The 17,579-nt window shown below is 40.3% G+C and overlaps 1 protein-coding gene across 11 annotated transcripts in view; it reads right to left on the minus strand.

The window, feature by feature from the left end:
• LIMCH1 (LIM and calponin homology domains 1) overlaps positions 1-17,579 on the minus strand; it is a 332,785-nt gene that overhangs the window by 191,624 nt on the left and 123,582 nt on the right. For all 11 annotated transcript variants that reach the window (XM_047856919.1, XM_047856914.1, XM_047856915.1 and 8 more), the window contains exon 2: positions 12,592-12,662. In XM_047856919.1, the coding sequence (XP_047712875.1) occupies positions 12,592-12,662 (71 nt within the window). The remainder of the gene's footprint in view (positions 1-12,591; positions 12,663-17,579) is intronic.

The following is a 17,579-nucleotide window of genomic DNA, read 5'->3' on the forward strand; positions in this document are numbered from 1 at the left end:
ATTATATAAGACATGGTCTTTTGTGACTGGTTTCTCTCATTTAGCATAATGATGTTGGTTCATCCATATTATAACATGCATTGGTAGTTAATTCCTTTTTATGGCCAAATAATATTGTAATCCATTCATCAGTTGATGGGCATTTGGGTTGTTTTCAACATGTGGCTATTATGAATAATGTCACAAACAGTTGTATACAAGTTTTTGTTTGGACATATGTTTTCATTTCTCTTGGATCTGTATCTAGAAGTATTATTGCTGGGTCATCTGATAACTTAATGTGTAAACTTTTGAGGAACTATCAAATCATTTACCAAAGTGGCAGTACCATTTTATTTTATTTTTTTTAATATTTTTTTTAACGTTTATTTATTTTTGAGACAGAGAGAGACAGAGCATGAATAGGGGAGGGTCAGAGAGAGGGAGACACAGAATCCGAAACAGGCTCCAGGCTCTGAGCTGTCAGCACAGAGCCCGACGCGGGGCTCGAACTCACGGACCGCGAGATCATGACCTGAGCCGAAGTCGGCTGCTTAACCGACTGAGCCACCCAGGCGCCCCAATGGCAGTACCATTTTACATTACCACCAGCAGTATATGAAGGTTCCAATTCCTCCATATCCATACCACGCTCATTGCCTTCCTTTTTAATTTTGCCATTCCAGTGGCTGTGAGGTGGTATCTTATAGTTTTGATATGCATTTCTCAAAAAATTAATGACGTTGAGCATCTTTTCATGTGCTTATTGGCCATTTTTATATCCTTTTTGGAGAAGTATCTATTCAGACATCTTTGCCCATTTTTATTAGATTGTTCATTCTTTTATTATTGAGTTATGAGTTCTTTATATATTCTAGATACAAGTCCCTTCTCAGATATACGATTTGCAAATATCATCTTACTTTCTCCCATTCTGTGAGCTGGGAAATGGTATCGTTTGCAGGACAAAAGCTTTTAATTTTGATATAGTTCAATTTATCCACTTTTTCTTTTGTCATTTGTACTTTTGATGTTATATGCAGGAAACCATTGCCTAATCCAAGGTCACAAAGATATACTCCTATGTTTTATTCTAAAAACTTTCTAGTTTCAGCCCTTACATTTAGGTCTACAATGCATTTTCAGCTAATATAGCATGTTTTTAATACACATTGGTTAGTTATAAACATGTTAATAATTTGAAAATGTGAATTTTGGAGTAATCTTCCTTTTTCCCACTCTTCCTCCAAAATGCTTTTTACATTCCTACACAAGAAGCATCATTCAGCATAGAAAGATAGGTGAGTCACTGTCCCTGTATCAAGACTTCATAACTAGAAAGTTAAAACATACAACCTCATGAGTAGTGCCCTGTGTAAGACAAATTACTTGCTCTAGGCATAGCCAAAACACTTTTCAGACCAGAAACAAGAGACAGAGCACTTGAAATCACAGTTGTCTCCACCCCAGGATGTATGGTTGTTCCCACCATGGTTGCTAAGAGGAGGAAGGAAGCACTGAATGTAGGCTGCGGTGAGGGGATATCTTAGTGGAGGAAAAGACACCCAACATGTGGGTTTAGGATTTAGGGAGATGGAAATGGACAGGAAGTGAACACCCCAGGTGGCTGGAACAAAATGCAGCAAAGGCACGGAGATGGGGAAACACAAAGAAAATCATTAATACAATAATTTTCTGTAGCCAGTGCAAAGGGATGGTGAAGATAGAATAGAAACACTGCACCCAGTGAGGGACACCGGGTTCCAGGCAAAGGAACTTGAATTATGTCCTATTTGGGGGGAAGGGTACCAGGCATGATGAGGTCGTGTCTGGGAATGTTGGCCTCATGGCAGAGTCTACAGTGGTATAAGGAAAGGCAAGCACCAGAGCTAATCGCTCAGCCATAAAGTCCTAACATTCTATTTGTCATGTCATTCACTCTTTCTTCTTTTCCTTAATATAAAGAGGGAAGTCTATTTCTGCATAGTTAACTTTAAAAAAAAGATCATTTAAAAACCGGGTCCTTGGTGGGCTATTTAAAAGGGTCCTCTTCTGTGAGTTACCAAAGGAAACATTTGGAATGGCACGCTTGAGGCAGGAATTTTGCACACTTCATTGTGGGAAGTCAGCCCACCCAGCCTGACAGCCCAGTAGAGACAATCAAAAAATGGATTATTATGGAAATACAATTAGGGAGCTACTAAATCCTCTCAAATACAAGCAAAGCCTAATCCAGCATGTAACTCCAAAGGCAGGCAATGAGATGGGCCAGTTTCCCCTCTACCACACAAGCAGCCCATACTTAAACCTGTTGTTATATTTTTTTTAGTCAATTGATCATTCCAACAAATGTGGAATAAATTTGTTCAGGAGTAAGGAGATTAAGCATGTGATTTCAGTGAGCAGAAGTTTAATACTTTTTTTAAGGCACAGATTGGCAGGGTGAAAGAAATCACCACGTTTTGAGAGGAATGGTTCCTGAATGATAACTGTACCAATTAAGTTTCAAACACGTTTTCTGGCAGCATAAAGACAAGTGTATAATTTCCCTACTGAGTCTAGGTCATGTAAAGCTGTGTATTAAGAAAAAAGAAGTTGCGACCAGGATTATATAATTTTAACGGACAAAACATTTGCAAAGATGGATAAGCTTGAGAATGTTTCAAATGCACACACGTTCCCCGCTCCCCCATCCAGCAGACTCCTGTGATTGATGCCAAGGCACAGTTTGAATGGGGACAGTAACCACCCCCCCCCCCCCACACACACACACTGCGCTAAGAGTCCCTCTTTTGAGTAGGAACCAAGGGCTGTTTATTTCATGAGAACGAAAGAAGGAAAAAGACAACACTGGGAGTCCATTATGCTCATTATGAATCCTACAGATTCTCCTGCTATGGTTTTCATCTGTTTTCATCTTTCCTAACAGAAGGCTGTTGGGATACTCAGTTCTTGCTTAAGTCCCCACCTAAGCCAGGCCAATCTTCAAACAAAAAGCAGCTTTTCACTGGAGAACTTAAAAAAAAAAAAGAGTGGGTTGAAATGTCCTCACTTGAACTTAAAAGCTTAATGAGTCTTGGTGCCAAAGAGTGGGAGACTGGCCAAGTCAGCGAAGCCAACTGTGATATGGTCGAAAGACAAAGGAGAACCCTACACAGAAGGCCTATCAAATTCTTACCAGCCTGCTAAGGCCAAAATCAGTAAAGGCAAAAGGACCCAAGCTTGCTGAGATTTGAGTGAGCATCTGGGTTAGCGAAAGAGCTCCAGACAAAGCGTGCGAAGACACACTGCGCTCTACCGTCCCGGGTCTCCATCTCATCATTACGAAGGGAGGCGGGAAGAGCTCACCCAGATTGTTCACCTGCCAGGGCTGCTGTGAGGATTAAACAAGGGTTGGGTTTGCAGATACTGATCAAAGCAGTGGTGATTAGAAGGCATCAGTCTGGAGTCGCCAACAACCGGGCCGACCACACACAACCCCGTTTGCTGAGGACAGGCTCAGATTTCATTTGTCGTTCTAGTGTCTTGGCCAGTCGACACCCCCTTTTACTCTCAAAACCATCTCATTTGAATGACAAACTATATTATATAGTCGCTCTACAAAGAAGACATTAGGCCAGATGAACCTCTTTTCTTTTTTAATAGCTGAGGAAAATATTGCATATGTAGTTTACATTAGATAAGGACTCTACCAAGAGCCTACTGAAATGATGTAACAGAATGAGCCAGACTTACAACCAATGTGGAATCATGATCACTGGTCTGGTAGTTCTCAGAGACAGCTATTAATTGACAAAGGTCTCCAGTGCCTCCCTCTACCAGTAAGGCAGACCTTTACTTAGGTCTTGTGCAAGCTGACCTCTGCTGGGGCCATGTAATACAGGTGACCACCAGCCTCTTAAAAGTCTTCCAAGACATACTTTCCTGGGTTTCCTCTCATCTCTCTGATCCCCCTTTGTGAGCTTCTTTTTCTCTTGTCCCTGATCCGGTGGTGAAGCTTCCTCAAACGGAGACCTTGTTCTGCTATTCTTTCTTGATGTGATCTTTTCTGCAGAGAGACTGTCACAAATCACAGCTTGGCCCTGATGTCCAACAATGGCTGGCAAATCATATTTGAGAAAGTGAAAGGCATTGCTTCATCTCTAAGCTCCAGGCCCCTGTCCCCAACAGTCCGCCGGACTGTCCCCTAGGTGGGCCTTCTATATCCAAATCTCACCTTGCCCAAACTGAAATCATGACCTCTCCCAACAAATAAAGGATCCTCTTCAGTGTGCATCAGGGGCCCTACTCTGCTTGCCATTAATAACTGAAACACTAGTTATTTTGTAGTCATTTCTTTCATTTATCTATATCCTTTACCTTACTAAGTCCTGTGATTTCTTCAGCATTCTTCTTATTTCCATTGTTCTGGAAGTCAAACCCAAAGTCCTTCCATGGCTTCCAAGGCCCTGAGCAATCTTGCCCCTGCCTCTTCCTCCTCTCCATCTACATCATCTCACACCATCATCCTCTGTTTCCTATATTTTGGCCCAATGAGTCCCTTGTAATTCCTCTAATACACCTAAGACATGTTACTCTTTCAGTCTATAACATGCTTCTTCCCTACTTCCATCTCCCCTCCTTATTTCCTGGCTAATCTCTACTCTTCATTCAGATCTCTACCTTAATGTCTCTTCTACAAGAGAAGTGGGGTTTATGCCCCTTGTGGAGTCAGGATTTAGATTCCAGATCTGATCAGGGCACCCCTGTTACATGATTTAGTTGTAGAGTAGACTAGACTTTCTGGTAGCTTACCACACTTGTAAGTGGGCTTTTCAAAATGTTACTTGAATGAAGAAAAAGAAACCCTCCTTGCTGTCAGGCAGATATCTTCTATGTATACTAAACACAGCATCCTCCTTTCTGACCCCAAACCTTGCCTTCTGCCCTTGTCTCTGCGTAGGATGCCTTTCTCTTTCCCTCAGACTATTCTCATTAAGTAAAATTCACTTGATGTAGCATCTCTCCAATAACTATCTCCAAAACTATAACAATCTGACTTTGTCTAACGTCTTATTAAATCTTGGTCACTTGCATTTACACACATATTGGTTTACACTGTTACTTAACTATTTTGTGAGTGTGTTCAAGCCCCCAAAACATTATAAAACTCTTGAAGATCAGGAATCACGCCTTCCATTCCCTTTTCATGTCTCTCAGTTCCTCCTTTGGGGCTGTGCAGAACATGGTCAACATCTAACAAATCCTCCATATGACAAAGCGTCTCCATGCAAAGTCACACCATCAACTTCTAACCTGTCCTAGAAGGCTAGTACACATCTGTGGCACACCACATCTCACGCTGAAATCAGGACAAGGATCCAGGACAAGCCTTCCTTCTTAGAATAAGCAGCTCATTCATCAGTGGTAATATAGACGAGTGTTTGCCAACAGATTTCTTATCTTCAGACAATTATTTCACCAACATAAGAACTGAGACAAAAATACACCAAGACTTTCTCTGTTGGTCACTTATTATTTGCAAACTGACATATTCAGACTTTGCATTCCATGAAAACACGTCTGTAGAACAAAACCCATAATTTGACCTCTATAACTCCAAAGAAGATGGGGATGTAGTGGAAACTCTTATACTAAAAGTAGATACTTCTGTGCTTTGGTCTCTAGACTTCAGGGATGGCCCTATTCTTTATGTAAAAGTGTGTGTGTGTGTGTGTGTGTGTGTGTGTGTGTGTGTGTGTGAAAGGAAGGGAGGGGAGGGGAGGCAGAGGAGGAAAGAGGAAAAAAGGAAAAAGGAGAAAAAGAAGAGGGCAGGGGACCAGAGGGGTGGGGACAGAGACAGAGGACGATACTGACAATGACAACTAAGACTAGGAGAAAGTTAAGGTCACTGATGATTAGGTAATCTAGATAGCAATCTTACTACTGGACTCAATTTATTCAACAGGTGCCTGTAATAGACATGTTATGTGCCAGACCAGTGTCCAGTGAAGGAAATACAAAGATAAACAGAAGGGGTCTTCAGGAAGCTTTCACTCTGGTACAGGAAGTAGGTGTGGGACAAAGAGGTAGAAACACTGTGATACATGCCAGCCCTGAGGTGGTACAGGTCCTTAGAAGTCAGATGGGAACCTACTCACTCTGCCTGGAGGATTCTGGAACAGCTTCCCAGAGAAAGAAACCAGGCTGGAGACAGTGAGAGGAAATGACATCACCACAGAGGTCAAGGTTACTGTTTTCAAAACAATCACTCTAGGCCTCAAGCTTCTGCCAGCCAAAGCTCATTATTCACAGATGATCAAGTTTGTAAGGGACTCAAACTTTCTTGCCCAGTTTTCGATCACAGGCTAGGCAAGAGAAGCTGGAAAGGAAAATCCCAGTTCGTTCATCCTGTAGCTTGTTGGCTGTCCTAGAGAGCTGATGGGTGCCCCTTGACATAGAGTTGCATTGACAATGTTATATTCATAATTGACTTCGGGCCTATTTCCAACAATAATAATGAGAACAGCTAGTGGTCCAGAGTGCCAAGCGAGCACCAAACACTGCTGAGTGCTTTACAGTATTCTCTTCCTGGAATCTCTCAGGGACCTTATGAGGTAGTGATTTCCTCATTCCATAGATGAAGGGAGACAAGTTAATATTTAAGTGTCTGCTATGTTCCACGCACTAAACAAAGAGATTTATCCATATCATCAATTCATTTAATCCTCAGAAGAACTCTATGAATTAGGTACAATTACATTGGTTTTTATAGCTAAGGAAACTGGGGTTCTAAGAAGTTAGGTAACTTGCTTGGGGATACATAGGAGACAAACCGAGGATGTGAGCTGTTAACTCGGTTGAACCATAGGAAACCACAGTTTCTGACTGTTTTTGGTCTATTAGTATAGTTGCATAGGGTTCAACCTAAGTGTTCCCCGATCCATTCACTTTCCACTATACCAGCTCCTAAAAGCACAGGAATTGGCTTTGGTTAAATGTGTATCTTTGGATGGTAACAAAAAAGAAAGTAAAAGGGGTGAGGGAGGATGAGAAATCAAACAGAGAAGGTAGGAGAGCATACACCCTGTATGCTCAGTTCCCCTGAACAACATGGGGGTTAGGGGCACCTACCCCCTACACAGTTGAAAATTGATGTATAACTTTTGGCTTGCCCAAAACTTAACTACTATTAGCCTAATGTTGCCCAGAAGCCTTACTGATAAGGTAAACAATCAATTAACATATATTTTGTATGTTATACATATTATATACTGCATTCTTACAATAAATAAATAATCTAGGGAAAAGAAAATGTTATTAAGAAAAGCATAAGGAAAAGAAAATACATTTATAGCACTGCACTGTATTTATCAAAAAAATCCTCACGTTAGTGGACCCACACAATTCAAACTATGTTGTTCAAGGGCTAATTATAATATCATCTTGCCATACTTAGTTGATCTCTTTCTGCATATGCCTCTTTTTTCCTGAACATTTGCATCCAGTTGCAGGCTATATGCATAATCCTTATATTATTCTTATAACTTTTCTATGAGTTTGAAATTTTTCAAAATAAAAAGTTGGGTGGAAGAAGGACTTCTGCAAGGTCCTGAACGGGGCGCGCCTGGGTGGCTCAGTCTGTTAAGCATCTGGTTCTTGGTTTAGGCTCAGGTCAAGATCTCAGTTTCATAGGTTTGAGCCCCACATCTTATCAGTGCAGAGTGCACTTGGGATTCTCTATCTCCCCGCCTCTCTCTTCCCCTCCCCTACTCGTGCTGTCTCTGTCTCTCTCAAAATAAGCTTAAAAAAAAAAAAAAAAGTCCTGAGAAAATCTTTTCTAAAAAGTTATTTCATTTACCTGAACAGCATTTTTGCACTGCCCAAACTCACTTAACTTTATGTGGGTAAACAATTACATCCAAAATTGATCCCATAGTCCTTATGGGCTGGCAAACTTTCTGTAAAGGATCAGATAGTAAACATTCTAGGCTCTATGAGCCATATACCAACTCTTGTCTTGTTTTACTTACAACCCTCTTAAAATATAAAAACCATTCTTAGTGAGAAAACCAGTACAAAAACAGGCCAAAGGCCATAATTTGCCAACCCCTGATATAGATAGAATTCCATAGAGTTCTATCTAAATAATAAAGTCATAGCCAGGAAACCAAGTCAGAAACTTTCCTTTCTGGAATTATTTCAAAACAGTCTGATCCAGGGACAGGGAAGTAGATGGCAGTCATCAACAACACTGTACTGGGAGGGACTTCCTTAGGGAATAGTTATTTGCAGCCTTCCTTTTAAACCCTGAAGTCACATATTTGCCACATTTTGACCCCATTTTATTTACTGCTCCGCAGAGGACTCACATCATTTGATCGTTTAACCTCCAAACTTCAAGTACACACAGTTGGCAAAATCAACAGAGAAAGAGAGAAATGATTAGAGCAAAAACACATCTACTAGAATTCTACTTGGCACACGCAGAGTCTGGTTTGTACTTGCTATTACCGTGAGTTATACATTTATGCCGAAGTATTACTGAATATGGGGGCAGCCTATGCAAAGCCACGGGTACTGCACTTGACAGGCAAAGTCAAAAAAACCTCCCAGGGTGACTCTGACGCTACTCCATTTCCACCTTATATGCTGCCTGTAGGCGCCAGTCTTTTCTCTCTTGTCTCTGTAGTCCTTAGTAAACATCAGCACCCTTGCCTTTGTCTCCATCTGCTTTGACGGCTGTACGTAAGAAAGCTGAAATCCCTACATCTTCTGCAGACTAGAGCCTCCTTAGCCTCTTCGCTCTCTCATGCTTTCACTGTCATGGGACTTGCCTTCTTAAGAAGGACCACCAGGCCCTTGATACTTACATCCCAAGACCACCAACCCCATGCAGTCCTCCTTCACACTCCGTCATGCTGAGACCCAGTGGTTATCCTCTGCACTGCCCTCCTCTGCTTGCTCAGTGTTTTCTGGCACCAATTCCATGCCACCATCACTAACCTCCAACCAAACCTCCTGCTTCTCTCTCCCACTGAAATCCCAACTGTAGGCACAGGACAGTCGTTCAGAGCAAAAAAGCTAAGGAATCAGACTTCTGAATGTAAAGCTTTCTTATCTGTATAACCTCAGCCAAGTTATTGAATCCTCTGTGCCGCTCTTCGTTCCTCTGTAAAATGGGTATGATAATAGTTCTTACAGGCCACATGAAAGTTTGGTAAGAAGGGAAATCAGGCCCCAGGCACAGAAGGGTGACCTCTGTTTGATGAGAACTATGAATTTTTTTCCAGACTCATAAACAACTCAGGAAATGTTTAGTGAACAAAGAGCATGTCTCTCCAGTTGCAACCACCATTTAGAGCTGATCTAACTCAGACAAAAAGACGAGAGTTTGCTGAACAAAAGGAATCATTCACTGATGCCGTTCATGTATTTTTCAACTGGGGTCATTACACTATTACAAGACACCAACTGGGCTTCTGTTTTGAATAATATAAAGTTGAAAAACCCAACAATTTTTAAAAAGAGGGCTGTATGTTATGAAAGCCTGTCTCAGAAGAGCTGAATTGCTAGTTTTCTAAATCTGAAATTATAGGGATTTCTTCTTACGTTGTTAAGCGTTGCTACATGAGTGGAGGTTTGGAGCTAGAACTCCTGAATCACCAGCATCCACGAAACTCCCTCTGCTTCTACAGAGTGGCACGGCCTTACACATTCTTCTCTACTCTCCAAACACAGGTGCTTAAAACCTGTATGGATCCACTGTCTGGGAACCCACACTTTCCTGAGACCCTCCAAATGGAGTTTCCTGCCTTTTGGTCCTTGCCATCAACCAGCCCCACCCCTGGAACAGTGCAAGTCCCTCTTCTTGCCAGATGGGTCTCTGGATACAAGTCCCAGAAAACAAACCTGCTGATCTCAGTCTACAGCAGCCCAGTATGCTCCAGCTTGGATAAAACTTAGCCGTGCCCCCGCCCCGACCAAAGACGAGGGGAAAATCTTCCTCCATTGCTCCCAACCTTCAGTGCATTCAGCTTTTGGGCCATGCTTTTGTTTCTCATTGCTCTGTGGGTCCTGGACTTAGAAATCTGTTTGCATCTGGTTTCTCCAGCTGCTGACCCAGCTTTCCCTCAAAGCCTCTGACTGAGACTCATGCTACTGGCTCTTTTGATGCAGTTCATTTCACCTTAGCAAACTCTGCTGGAGCTGCCAGCTGGAGTCCCACAAGGAAGCCAAGACTTGACCCTGGTCCTCAGACTCCTTCAAATACACCAGTGGGTCTAATCTTCCATGTGTAGAAGACTTAGACAATAACTCACTTATTTTGGCTGTTCAGTAACACTTGTCCAAGCCTCTGTGTTGGCCAGTTCACTCAGCATCATTCTTGGCTGTCAGCAGTCCAAACCCTTTATAACTTAAAGAGGCCCTGGTTATAATCTGTGCCTCTATCTTGGCTAACCATAATATTTCCTAGGCCCAAGCCCCATCCCTTCACCCCTAAACAACTCTAACATTCAGTAATGTGTGTGTGAAAGGCCAATGGATAGTGCCACTGCTCACATGACAGAATCCATCTTCTGACTCAACATCTTTATCTAGGTAAGAAGCAAGTTCTATGCGTGCAAATGTCTCCAGACCCAGAGCTTCAGCTTCAGATGAGCCTTCTCAGTCTAAAGTCTGGCAAGCAATGCTATTCCTTCACAGATTTATTCACGGGAATATAGTGGAGAGATGGACGCCTACAAGAGTTTTTGAAGCAAATGTTAGCTAAACAAAAATTGGTACCAAAGACCCACTTCAACAGAATTAAGACAGCATGATGCACATAAATTAGATCAGATTGTGGCTAGTCTGTAACATCAGGAGAGGGCTAAGCCCAGAATCATTGGAGAAGCAGGTGTTAGAACACAAGGGAAGTGTTTGGAGTCTGCCTGGGTTTATCTCTGGGGAGATGCTAAACTAAGTATGGTTTATGTAAGAGATGAGCTCAGATTTAGATTTAATAAAGGGAAAAGAGGCAATGAGGGAAGTAAAGTATGAGAAGAGAGAAGAGGCTCCACAGGAAGGAAGGAATGGAAACAGCAATCAGGGCATGTTAATTTCTCTTTGAGGAAAAAAGGACAGTGGGGAGCAGGAAAAAAATGCTGGCATGAACTGTGTTAAAAAGTGCTGCCTATAATCAACATTTGTATAGCAAATGTAATTTTTCAAAGCACCTCACCCACATTATCTCATTGAAATTCATAAAAAGTTTATGAAGTAAGCAAGAGTTGTAACTTTTCATTACCATTTTAGAAAGAAAAGATTGAGACTCAAGAAGGTTAAATGATCTAAGGGGTACAGTAAGACTTGCATTTCTAGCTCTCAGGCTCCAAAACCGGAAGTCTTTCAACTACATTGGTAGGTCCCAAACAATATTCTGGAAGTCGCCAAAATAAAGGTGCATTCTATGTAATTTCACATCCACAAAGTTCAAGATATAAGGCAAATAAATGCTACGGTGATAGAAATTAGAACAGTGTTTTTCTTTCTTTTTTTTTTTTTTAAATTTTCTTTTTCAACGTTTATTTATTTTTGGGACAGAGAGAGACAGAGCATGAATGGGGGAGGGGCAGAGAGAGAGGGAGACACAGAATCGGAAACAGGCTCCAGGCTCTGGGCTGATGGCTCAGACGCGGGGCTCGAACTCACAGACCGCGAGATCGTGACCTGGCTGAAGTCGGACGCTTAACCGACTGCGCCACCCAGGCGCCCCTAGAACAGTGTTTTTCTAGATGTGGTTGAGATGGATTGGGAGGGGACAAGAGGGAATTTGCTGTCCTATATCTTCATCAGGGTTTAGGCTACATGCATGTACACAGTTCTCAAAATCCATCAGGTTGTATATCTGGAGCTGTGCTTTTCCTGTGTGTACATTTCACCTCAATGGAACAAAAATAAGTAACTGAATTATAGAGCCTATTAAGTTCAAGTTTTGAGACCTTAAAGTGTATGTTCATCCATCTCCAAGTGTTAAGTCTCTAGTTTATTTTGTGTCTAGAACCACTTCACAGAAAGCTCTTGAAACCATCCCCACAGCCGCGCTTTATGACAAAACCCAGGTTCAAACCATAAAAGTTAAACATGGCAGTTATTGTTCACATTTGAAATTTGCCAGTAGCATAATATATTCAAAATGCATCAGGGGAGCAAGCCCAGTGAGGAACATTAACTGCCATGCTTTAAGAAGTTGTAAGTAATTAGATGCATTGCTTCACATGGCACAAATTGCTTTTGCTTGGGGGATACAGGGGAGAAAAGCTGCTACTTTCACTACAAATGGGTCCACATCCTTCCAATTACCTGGGCCCAGATTCCTACATTACAAATATTGGTTGGAGCTGAATAGCAGCTACCAGATACATCTTCTTTACCTGATTACAAATGCCACAGTCCCCATCACCTCCCCCCCTACCGTACACTAAAACTTCCTCACCTACTTAGGTTTACTGCCTAGCCCAGTGATTTTTTAAAATCTCAGAATCAAACTATGAATAAAATGCAAAACAAAATACGAAGCTTTACAGATGAACTGAACAGTATTGATGATTCTTCTTGAGCAAAACCAATTGAACAATAGGCTATACTTACTCGCAGAGAAGGATTCCATTTTCTAACCCTGTCCGAAAATCTTTATCACCAAAACTTCTGCCGGTTACTTGCTGGAAAAAAAAAGAGAGAGGGAGAGAGAGAGAGCATAAATTTTTCTTTTTTAATCAAGAATTTCAATGATTTTTTTTTTTTAATATTTAAGAGGCTTGAAATAACTGGTGGCATTCCAAGAATGGAGAAAATCTGTTAGGTCTGAATTTCTTTTCTATGTGTAGTTTGCTGAGATCAGCTAATCCTAAATGTAGACCATTATTTTGAAGCTTTTTCCTACCCAATTCCTTAAATTGTTTGTTCTTCCTGATAAGGGTGTTACTTTTAGGGTTTGGCCATGATAAGTCAAGGCCACAGCCTCAATCCACACACTTTCAAAAAAGCCTGCAGAAAGCACCACCTAAGGATAAAACATGTTTGTTAAAATATTATTGGGGTGGGGGGAGTAGTGGGGAAGATACAGACACCTATCCTCAAGAGACAAACATCAAGACAGGAATATTAAAGCCAATATCCATACTAACTTGGTGTGAAAGAGGAAAATAAAAGCTGGAAAGGAATGACTAACAACACAGGACTGATGACCATTCTTGATACCTCTGGCTCTCAGCAGCCCTTTGCCCTAGGCACCTAGGGCAATCATTTGTTCATTCAGTAAGTATATATTGACTATCTAGAATATGCCAGGTAAAAATGTATACTAAAAACCCTAAAGCAACCTTTAAAACAGCAAAATAAAAAGTTACAGTTAATAAGCTTAAAAAGGAAATAAAACGGAATCATAATACTCTTAACAATGAAAAAAGACAGAAAAAGAGGAAAAGAGAATACAGAACATATGGAATAAAAAGTAAATAACAACACAATAAACTTAAACCTAACCATATCAATAAGTACATTAAATATAAATGGACTAAATCTCCCCGATTAAAAGACAGACATTGTCATATTGGAAATAAAAAGTAACACTGAACTATGTGGTGCCTAGGAGAAATGCACTTTAAAGATAGAGAAGTAGATTAAAGATAGAAGAATAGAAAAAGATAATAACATGCTAATGCTAATTTTAAAAAGCTGGATATTAGTATCAAAGAAAATTTTAGAAAAAATAATAATACCAAGGACAGAGAAAGTCATTTCATAATGACACAAGGTTTAGCTCATCAGGAAGACATAAAAATCCTAAACATTTTTACATTTAATAAAAACTTCAAAATACATAAACCAAAAAAAGTCTGTGAAGAGAAATAGACAAATTCACAACTAGAGCCAGAAGTATGTTATCTCTCTTTCATAACTGATAAGTAGACAAAAAATCAATAAGGATATAGAAGACTTGAACAACACTGTCAACCAAATTGACTTAATTGACATTTCAACAATACTTCACCCTACAGTAGCAGAATACATATTTTTTTTCCTAAGTTCACAGTGAACATGTATTGAGATAGACCAATTTCTAGGTCTGTAAACAAGTCTCCACAAACTTAAAAGAATTCAATTCATAAAAAAGCATGTCATCTGGCCACAGTGGAATTAAATTTGAAATTAGTAACAGAAATATCTTAGGAAAAAAATCCCCAAATAATTTTAAATTAAGTGACACAATGTTAAACCTATTGATCACAGAAGAAATAAAAAGAAATTAGAATATATTTTGTAGTGGAAGTATGTGACAAAGACACTAAAGCAGTATTTTGGGGAAATGTATAGCACAAAACACCTATATCAGAAAAAAAAATCTCAAATTAATAAATTCTGCATCTACCTTAAGCAAATTAGGCCCAAATTAGGTAGGAAAAAAAAGGAAAAAAACTGTATCAGTTGAAATCAATCAAACAGAAAACCAAAAAGCAATACAGAAAAAAATCAATGAAATGAAAAGTTACTTACTTGAGACCAATAAAATTGAGAAAACTTTAGCCAGATTGATACATCTTTGGCTAATAAAATCGACAACCTTTGGTTTTTAGCCAAAAAAGAAAGACACAACTTACCAACAACAAGAATGACACAGATGATATCATTACATATTTTATAGACATTAAAAGAATAATGGGGGTGCCTGGGTGGCTTAGTCGGTTGGGCGTCCGACTTCGGCTCAGGTCATGATCTCATAGTTTGTGGGTTTGAGCCCCGCACTGGGCTCTGTGCTGACAGCTTGGAGCCTGGAGCCTGTTTCAAATTCTGTGTCTCCTTCTCTCTCTTCCCCTCCCCCACTTGAGCTCTGTCTCTCTCTGTCTCTCAAAAATAAATAAATGTAAAAACAATTTTTTAATTAAAAAAATTAAGAGGGAACATTACAAATAAATTTATACTAATACATTCACCAACTTAGATGAACTAGAGAAATTTCTTGACACAATCAACCAAGTTCATTCAACAAAGAAATAGGTAACTTCCCCAAAAGAAAATGTCAGGCTCAGAAGGTTTACCTGGTAAATTACAACAACTATATAAGAAAAAAATAATGCAATTCTACACAAGCTATTCCAAGCAACTGAAGAGGAAAGCATACTTCTCAATTCATTCTATGAGACCAGCATTACCTGATTCCAAAACCAGACAAGAATATTATTACAAAATAGGCAGATACACACACACACACACACACACACACACACACACACACACACACAATATGCCAACATGTTACCTCTTCATGGTGGAAAGCAGGTGTGATTTTTATTTTCTTCTTTAAATTTTCCCTATTTTCCTAAAATGTTGTACAATTAATACACACTACTAATCATCAGAAAATCCAACGTTGTTTGATGTCTGTTTTTTATTTTTTTAATATTTACTTATTTTTGAGAGAGAGAGAGAGACACAGCTCAAGCAGGGGAGGGGCAAAGAGACAGGGAGACACAGAATCCAAAGCAGGCTCCAGGCTCCGAGCTGTCAGCACAGAGTCCAGGGCGGGGCTTGAACCCACAAACTGCAGATCATGACCTGAGCTGAAGTCAGATACTTAACCCACTGAGCCACCCAGGTGCCCCCGTTGTTTGTATTTTAAAGAGCAGTCTAAGGAAACTAAGTGATCCCAACTTTTCCTTGTAAACCATAGTTCAAATTGTATTATTAAACATCCTCATTGCCAATCCCACTAGAAAGGCAAATCACAAGTCAATAAAATGTATGCCTGAAGGAAAGAGGAAAGAAGGAAGGAAGGAAGGAAGGAAGGAAGGAAGGGAGAAAGGAAGGAAGGAAAGAAGGAAGAAGGAAGTCCTTTGTTAATATCTTCTCATTCTTATTTAAGGGATGGTGAGAAAATGTATAAAAAGTATTTTGTATTTACAGTTTGTAAATAAATAGGAAAGATGTCCTTTACAAAGCTAAGATTTTAAACACAGACTTTAAACAGTTTAGCATTTTCTTCCTGAATCCTAATTTATATTCTCAAAACACCACTAATATCTATAAAACTGACCCCTATTCACTAAGAAGTCATTAGAAAATTTTGAAAACATTTTCCCCCAGGTCTTTACATTTTTGTTAAAATTATTATGTTCTAGCACAAATGGTGCTAACTAACAATGAAACCCAAGAGAATTTACCTACATCTATTACAGAATCTCTGGCCAAGATAACCCAGCCCCTTTCCATTTATTGAGCCATAATGACGGGCATGGCCTAGAGATAGAAATACAAATGAGACATGGTCACTGCATGCAGAAGGCTCACAGACTGCAGAGGAGAGCAGATATCTAAATTCATACCATAAATAGACAGTAAAAGGACCATTAAGATTATAAGAAAATATTGGTGGTCCAAGGACCACCTAAAGTGCCCATGTGCTATTTAAAATTATATTGTATATGACATGTAGTCAATGAAATATTGCAAGTAGATATGTTTAACAGTCCCAAGTCAGCCTGCTAATCCACATCCTCCAAGATGTAGTCTGATCAAATTCAATTTCCTAGACTGCTAATTCTGGAGATGGGAACAAACGCCATGCATTTGGAGGAAGGTGATCATTTCTGCCTCTATTCTTTTGCTTCCTTCCTTGCTCCTGCGTCTACAGGTCCCAGCATAACCTTCTCACTGCTCTCCACTGACTTTAATGTCTCCCTTTCTTCCAGGGCCACGTTATTTAGTATAGAGGTGTCTAGATCTTTGTTGGGAGGGTCATCAGTGGAATAGACCCCAGAAATTCAACAAGGACCATGCCACTGAAGAGTTAGGTTCTTAGACTAGTAGCAGCAGCATCTTACCTGGAATTAACATTAGAAATACAGACTATCAGGGGCGCCTGGGTGGCGCAGTCGGTTAAGCGTCCAACTTCAGCCAGGTCACGATCTCGCGGTCCGTGAATTCGAGCCCCTCGTCGGGCTCTGGGCTGATGGCTCAGAGCCTGGAGCCTGTTTCCGATTCTGTGACTCCCTCTCTCTCTGCCCCTCCCCCGTTCATGCTCTGTCTCTCTCTGTCCCAAAAATAAATAAACGTTGAAAAAAAAAAAAAAAAAAGAAATACAGACTATCAGTCTTCCCATTCCTATAAGACCTACTTAATCAGAACCGCATCCAAAAAAGATCCCCATGATTCACATGCAAAGTAAAATTTACAAAGCCCTGAACTAGTATACAAAAGTAAGCCAACAGTTCAGAATCAGAAAAGGAGGACCTTCAACTGGAATCAGGATTTTGAATGAACTGTCTCAACAACGCCTCTCAGCAACATCTTTATCATGGGTTTACAATGCCACACATTTATTTTAACTCTAAAGACTAATTACTATTCCCTTAATGACAGCATAAACCATTGCTATAAAAAACAATATGGCTGCCAAGATTCAACCACCATTACCAACAATCTGTGAGCAAGGTAAGGGAACAATAACCACCCAAACTCTTCACTAACCTTCCCACCTGGATCCCAACTGACTAAGGACTCTCAATAACCTCTCAGACAAGGTGCTGGCCAAGCCATGAGCTCCTTATGATTTTCCAAGGACACAGAGCAGGATGGGAAGA

Source organism: Prionailurus viverrinus, chromosome B1 (genome assembly GCF_022837055.1).
Source record: "Prionailurus viverrinus isolate Anna chromosome B1, UM_Priviv_1.0, whole genome shotgun sequence".
Taxonomy (NCBI): Eukaryota; Metazoa; Chordata; class Mammalia; order Carnivora; family Felidae; genus Prionailurus; species Prionailurus viverrinus.